The 7,567-nt window shown below is 55.6% G+C and overlaps 1 protein-coding gene across 1 annotated transcript; it reads right to left on the bottom strand.

The window, feature by feature from the left end:
* Positions 1 to 201: 201 nt before the first annotated feature.
* Positions 202 to 7,135, bottom strand: VOLCADRAFT_88756 (uncharacterized protein; the record flags this gene model as incomplete). The annotated part of the gene is made up of 14 exons (XM_002948374.1): positions 202 to 431; positions 842 to 1,016; positions 1,269 to 1,485; positions 1,893 to 2,051; positions 2,589 to 2,926; positions 3,247 to 3,600; positions 3,797 to 3,922; positions 4,539 to 4,628; positions 4,842 to 4,958; positions 5,354 to 5,449; positions 5,819 to 5,896; positions 6,122 to 6,231; positions 6,756 to 6,852; positions 7,055 to 7,135. 14 exons carry the CDS (start codon positions 7,133 to 7,135, stop codon positions 202 to 204), a joined length of 2,268 nt encoding a protein of 755 aa, XP_002948420.1.
* Positions 7,136 to 7,567: the final 432 nt, after the last annotated feature.

Genomic DNA, 7,567 nt, shown 5'->3' with positions numbered 1-7,567 from the left:
GTCCAGTCCTGTCCGCACACCCCACTCCCAGCACAACACAACACAACACAACGCAAGGCAAACCGGAAATCCCACTCCACCACGCCAACCGCCACCTTCGGCACACGTTCGGTCCAAATCGCGGTATATTCCGTAACTCATAGTCAATGCACACCCACAGTCACAAAGTAGCAACAATCTACCATTCCTTCTTCCTCATCATCACGTGGACCGCAAGCCTTCGGGACTACCGGAGCCCTTCCGGAGCATTTCCAGGTATTGCTCGGGCCGTGGTGCGAACCCCCCCTCAAGCGCTTGCAGAAAGCCGCCCTCCGCCGCCGGTGCCAGCGCCTTCTCCACACCCCGCTGCCGCAGCTTTGCTACCTGCCACGGCTCCAGACGCCGAAGCCTCGCCGCCGCCGCCACCGCCCCCGGCGACGCGCCTGCCGCTGCTGCGGCGGCGGCGGCCGCCGCTGCCGGGTCCGACGTGGATCCAAGGGAACTAGCGCCTCCGTGCCCCACTGCCAGCCCCGCCAGCAGGTCTAACGGCTCCAGGGAGCCTCCCGGTCCGAGCAGCCGCTCCCGTACAAGAGTCCCTGACGCATTTTGACAGTTCCGGGTTTACATTTACAGTTTGTTTAGTCACGGAAGGTTTCTGAGAGATCTTATTCAACAAAGGTTGCAATCTGCAGCCAGCTTGAACCAGGCCTAGGCTTTTTTTTTATGAATGCGCGCGGCATGATGGCGGAAGGCTCAAAAAATATTTAAATCGTACTGCCAGAATGTACGGTAAATTGTACGGCAGATTGCGGTGCATTGATGATACGACGGTTTTATTAATAAATAATTAGACGCAACTGACCTGGGCCCGAGTCCAAGGGTGCCTCCTCCAACCCGGTGAGTTTCCAAAGCTGAGCTGCCAAGCACCTCGCATACACGTAACCGTAGTACGCGCCCCCGTAGATGGTCAGATGTCCCACGCGGAGCTCGGGTTTCGTACCGGGCACGTACGGCACGCTGCTGGCCACGTGGACCGCCTGGGTACGACACGCAGGAGTACAGCAGCAGCATAACGGCCCGGAAAAGGGAGAAGAAGGGAGAAGGGAAGCACGGTGTTCTCTGACGCAGGGGCCTGGAGGGGGGCCAATGACGACATTTCGGTAACACCAACAAGAAATCCAACATCGCCATGTCGTACAGCAGCCCCCCTCCTGCATCTTTGTTACCCAACTTCCCCCTCCCCCCACCGTCGCATTCCCCTCAACCCAATCCGTCACATTCACACTCACCTTCCGCCAAATGTGGCTCCCAGCCGCCCCCGTGTAGCTCCCCCCACCCGCCCCCTCCAACCCCCCTCCCGCTCCTCCCGCTCCTCCTCCTCCTCCTCCCGCTCCTACACCTGCATGCCCATGCCCCTCTCCGAACAGCCACTGGTCAGCCAGTGACAGCACCAGCTGCTGCTGGAGCTCTAGAGCCGCCGCAACGGAACGGCCCGCGGCGAGCTGCCTGAGGGCCGGACAGACAAGGGGCGGGTTGGAAGGGAGGGCATCGTGTGCAGATAGACTCCCGGGGGGGCGGAGGAGGGGAGAAAACGTTCAATCTGAGGTGGAAAAGGTGGTCAGCGAGGGACGGAGCAGATTTCGAAGGGGGAGGAGGATTCAGAGTTATTAAATGGAGGAAGAGGGAGGGAGAGAGAGAGAGACATCCCCTAACACACACACCCTGCCAGCCTCCCCACCAGCCCCCCATCTGCTAATTCTCATGTCATATGCCGTATGTATGTATGTATGTATGTATGTATGTATGTATGTATGTATGTATGTATGTATGTATGTATGTATGTATGTATGTATGTATGTTAGTCTAAATCCGTACATCATTCACTACACACGCACATACATACACACACGCACCTGAACAGCTCCTCTGGAATGGGCTCCCCCTCCTCCGCATCGCCCCCCGCCCCTGCAGCACATCCCGAGCGATCCCTGGCCAGCAGCCCCATGACCCGTGGGTCACTGGCAAAGTACTCGAACAAGTGGGAGGGCACCTCCACCAGATCCTGAGCACATCTGGCAGGAGGGGGTGTTGGGGGGTGTTGGGGGGTGTTGGGGGGTGTTGGGGGGTGTTGGGGGGTGTTGGGGGGTGTTGGGGGGAGGGGGTGTTGGGGGGTGTTGGGGGGTGTTGGGGGGTGTTGGGGGGAGGAGGAGGAGGATGAAAGGGAACTTCAACAACACGAGGGGAGAGGATGTAGAGGGAGACATGATGCGGACGGATGGGGGAAACAGGGTTGAGGAGAAGAGGGTGAGGGCTGACGAGAGCAAAAGTGGGAGCTGCACAAGGTAAGGTAAGGAAGAGCTACCTCCCCTCCAAACCTGATTTATGTAGTTTTTAAACTCTCAAACTGGTACACCTACAGAGCTTTCTGTACCCTTCTGGTACTTCTCCCCCCACCTCCAATCCCACAAATGCTCCAAAACAAAAACGTCAACCCCCTAAAACCTTGTGGGAAAACACTAACAAACACTCCAAGACTAAGGCCCCCGTCCCGTCACGCGTGTTGTGCCAAGACCAACCCTAAAAACACAACCCTGAAAAAAAACTCTCACCTCGTGCCCCACAGATGCTGGTACTTGTTCCGACTAAGCAAGTTATGGCAGCAGTGTCCGAGCTCATGCAACAGCACCCGAAGCTCCCTGTACGACATGGCGGGCTGACCGCTGGCAGGACACGTTCCTGACGCTGACGCGAGCAGAGCCATGACGGGCAGTTGGCGGTTGCCATCACCCCGGGAGGAGGAGGAGGAGGAGGAGGAGGGGGGGGAGAGCTGTCGCCCGCATGTGATGGGGAAGGTCACGGCGCTTGGGTACTTGCCAGGCCTGTCAGGAATATATGTCAGGACAACATCGATACGGTGACGAGTGGTGTATTTGGCGGTCGTGTGGGTCTGGGTGGGACAGTGTGAAGGGGGGCGGGGGAGTTCAGAGTAGACGGGAGGCCAAGAAAGAGCTGCCAACGTCCGGAGACGTGTCTGTGCGCTGTGTATGTGTGTGCGTGTGTTTATATGTTTGTTTGTTATTTCCCCCCGTATACATGTGGTTTTACAGCATTACTAGTAGCATTAGTAGTAGCATTAACAGCGGGAGTAGTAGCATTATAGTAAAAATAGTAGTAGTGGTAGTAGTAGTAGTAGTAGTGGTAGTAACAGTAGCAGCATTCGTAGTTGTTGTTGCTGTTTTTGCATTACATACATATCCAGGAGTCCACCTGCCCACTGCGCCCCGAGCCCCCGCACCTATCCGCCAAATCGAGGTACACGGTGCCCAAGGGACCCAAGTCCGCGTGTTCAGCATCGCAACGGAGCACCCCCGGAGCCCACCCCTCCCCGGGGGCAGCAGGGGAAACCCGCAGCTCCATGCGAAATACCCGCCGTAACAAGTGCTGTACGCCCGCCAGTACGGACGGTACGGCAGTGTACCGCAGTACGGCGGAGGACGAACTCGTGATGATTCGCTGCCGGGCACGTGCGGCGTAGTATTCAACATCCCAGGCGGAGATGCCGGTGGAGGCGGAAGGATGACGACTGTTTCGCATGTCGAAGGCTTTGAGGTGCATTAGGGTCTGCGTAATGCAGTACAGCAATACGACAGTACGGCAGTACGGATTATGTTACGTCGATGCATTTGTTCATTAGAGTAGAAGAAGCGAGGGTGTGTGTGGTACCGACAAGACAACGAAGCGAGGCCATGTCGCCGCTCGCACTGTGCCTGTGAGACACGGCATCTGACTCCCGTGAGGCTCCGTACATTTGCCGTACCTGGAGCTCCCGCTCAGCCATTGGTCGTACTTCTGCCGCCAGCTGCTCTAGGAAGGTCACCACCGCTGCCGGTGTACGAGCAATTGAGCCAGCCGCCATTCGCAAGGCGGCGTAGCTTGGATAGCCCTGACTCGTTTTGGGTGGCGTCGAACAGCGAACGGTGAATGGCGAGATGTGAGTGAGAGAAACCACGGGCATCTTTAACTGATTTACTATCATTTTGTTTTTCTGCTGCAGCAGATGACAAAGCTGTCTCATAAATTTTGTACACTTGCTTAATTAGGAGACTATGGGAGGGGGAACTATTGATATATATATGATGTATAATGTTATTACGATGCTGGGTGTGATAAATAAAGTAGGAGCGCCAAGAATTCAACCAGTAGCAGCAAAAAAAGGCGTCACTCGCTTCAGGCGGTAAATTGTCGTATTAGTCACGCGAATTGGGTTTTGGGGTTTTCGGGGTGGATGTGAATGTGAATGCAGTACGCCAACTGCCAGATGTCCAACTGACACCGAACTGCCGTACTGCATGACGTGGAAGGACGGCGCATTAGCGCATGTTACCATGTGTCCCACACAACTATCAGCACCCGAGCGATATTGGTGCTTTGCTAGATACGTAGATCTTTTGGAGTTATGGATGTCCTAGGTTTTAGGGTTTTCCCCTCCTCTTTCCCCCCCTCTTCCCCCCCTCTTTCTTCCCCGTCTCACAGCCCAATCCCCCCTCGCACCCATCTACCTGCATCTGAGCCATTTCCCTCCGTACGGCAATCATCTCCTCCAGCAGACGCTCATTACAGGGGGGGCTGCTACCAGCCGCCATGTACACCTGCAGTAACCACCAACCACCAACCAACCAACCACCAGCAGCCGCAGCAGTAGCGGCACATATCACACAGTAGCAGCAGCAGCGGTAGCAGAGGTTGTAGCAGGAATCCCCGCAGCACCGAGTAGCGTACACAGGCGATACACGTAACCCACTTTGCCCCCTTCCAAGACCCCCAGTCCCCCATTTCCCCCTCCCCCATGAAAAAGCCCCCACCTGCCTCCGTACGGCTTCATGTGGCTCCGAAACCAGCAGCGCCGCCACCTGGGAAGGCTCCAGGGAGACGCTGCGACCCAAACCCAGGCGGACACGACCCACCCTGGACGGGTCGGTCTGTACGAATGCAGGCGTTACACGACGTGATGGAGCCGTACAGCAACGCGAAACCCGCACGTTTGGATTCCCCGGGGGGAGTGGGGGAGGAAAATGGACGAACGGATGGGTAAGGGTTTTACAATGTACGACAATAGGGGCGATATGGGTGTCCCTTGAAGGGCATTTTTCCTTAAAAACGATTTGTCCGTTATAATATATATGCACACATACGCACATACATACATACATACATACATACATACATACATACATACATACATACATACATACATACATACATACATACATACATACATACATACATACATACATACATACATACAGGGACACAACAGATCAAAGAAACAAAAAACACACTGCCAAGCCTGTCGCCGGCCACCACACTTCCCCACCAGAGCTGCATTGAAGGCCGTTCCGAAATGACCGTTGGCGGCTGCAAGCTCGGCAAACCGATTCCGTTGCTCCAGAGACGGCAGATGGATCCCCCCCTGCGAGTGCCGGGGAAATATATGTCCTACGATAAAAACCGACAGAAAAATTGGAAACACAACCGCGTACAATCGTACAACAGAAATAGTTAAAGCTTAACGGCGGTCATGACAATATCACCAAGGGCACCGAAATCCCCCCATACGTCCCCCGCTTTGTCGCGTTGACCCGGGCGCCAAGTTCCCGAGCTCCAGTTATGCCTCACCAGTTCCATGTCCTGTTTAAGCCCCTACCCCCCCTCCTCACCAGTTCCATGTCCTGTTTAAGCCCCTACCCCCCCTCCTCACCAGTTCCATGTCCTGTTTAAGCCCCTACCCCCCCTCCTCACCAGTCCATGTCCTGTTTAAGCCCCTACCCCCCCTCCTCACCAGTTCCATGTCCTGTTTAAGCCTCTGCGCCACGAGGACGCTCTCCGAACACCACCCAGCCAGTTGCTGAGGGCCCAACTATACGGCCCTCGGAGGGGTGGGGAGGGAGAGGGGGGTTAAGACAAACCGCGGACCCGCTGTAACAACCACACGGACAAGCGAAGCTGATACCAGACATAGGCGGGAAGAGAAGGGGTGTTGCAGGGGGTGCAGAGGCAGACCAGCGATAGATTCAGACGCGAGAAGAAGCTCGTACAAAAACCATCGTTGCGCATCATTAGCATGCCGTACATCAAATCTTACCCTAGGGGTTTCCCGTTTCTCCAGCGCCGCCAAGCTAGATTCGTACGCTGCTAGTGCCGTACTCAGTCGCTGGTACATTCCCTCGTGGTGATTCACCCTAGAGATATACTCTGTACGGGAGATTACGTATTACGTAAGAAAAACGGCGTCAGCGATGCTCGGTTTTCAAAACCGTACATACGTACATAAATGTCCGGGTTCAAATCCTCCTGCCGACTTCTCGGGTGTATGATAAGTGTTGAAATGGGAGGTGGGCCCCCATCTTATGGACGGTGTAGGACGTGATAATATCAACTTTCGAGCTGACCAGGAACTAAGTTGAGGCGCCGTTGATCCGCTAGATTGGGTTGGATGCTGGTGGTGAGTTGCTGAACCCAACGAATACATTCTGAAGTCGGATGGGGTGACGGAGTAGGGTGCCCCTCTAGCAGGGGAGAGCAGGGAACTGCCTCGGGAAAGGGGGCCGCTGGTGAGGCTGTACCACCCTGTAACAACATACATACATAAATGCTTACACACATACACCCACTCTGCCACATGTGGTGTCGTACATTGCCGCAGGAAAGTCCCGGAGCCTGTGAAACCCAAACACCACCCCAACCTCCGCCGCTACTGCTGCCGTACTCCCACGTACCCCCCAGCTGCACGCACGCCTTCCCCGCCGCCTGCCGCCATCGGGGATCCGAATGTACATTACGGCAGCACTCCGCGGCGTCGTACGTCCGACAGAGCTGCCGTACATAGAACAAAGGAAAGGAACGGGTACGGCAGTGGGGGAATGTACGGCACGTGGCGAATGGTACAGGGGAGGCACGAGGTTAGGGCGGTCCTGATCAGGTGCTCGGCGAAATGCCACATTGCCCTCAAACAAGCAACTGAAATCAGAGCTGTAAGTTTGCACAGTCGATTGCCGTACTGTCGTACGTGCCGTACCTGATCGGACATTTCGTCTATGAGCGCCACCACTTCGACGCCGTCCTCAGGAGTCGTGTCCAGTACCTCCGCCAGCAGCATGTCACACCTACATGTTCCACGTATATATTGTTTTTCACCGAAACGTATACATCGTGTTGTATATAAGCGCATCGAGTGGAAGGAATGCCGAACGCGCTTACGACAGTGCCGAAAGGATCGAGAGGTCACCAGTTCGATTCCGAAAGGTCATGAGCGCCTCGTCAGCGTCGTTCACGTCCTGCGGAATACTATGTACATGTTCAGCGCTAGCGCGAGCCCACCCTTGTTACCGCCTGCTCCCACTTGGTATGTCATTGCAAAACCGTATATGTGGGCTCGTACGTTCTAGCGCTGAGCTTGCAGAACGTACGAGCCCTACGTATACGGCTTTGCCATGACCTACCACGTGGGAGCAGGCGGGACCCAGGATGGGCTCGCGCTAGCGCTGAGCTTGCAGAATGTGTACCGCAGGACGTGAACGACGCTGCCGAG

The sequence above is a fragment of the Volvox carteri genome (assembly GCF_000143455.1).
Source record: "Volvox carteri f. nagariensis unplaced genomic scaffold VOLCAscaffold_10, whole genome shotgun sequence".
NCBI classification, from domain to species: Eukaryota; Viridiplantae; Chlorophyta; class Chlorophyceae; order Chlamydomonadales; family Volvocaceae; genus Volvox; species Volvox carteri.
This window is presented reverse-complemented; position numbering and strand designations above follow the sequence as displayed.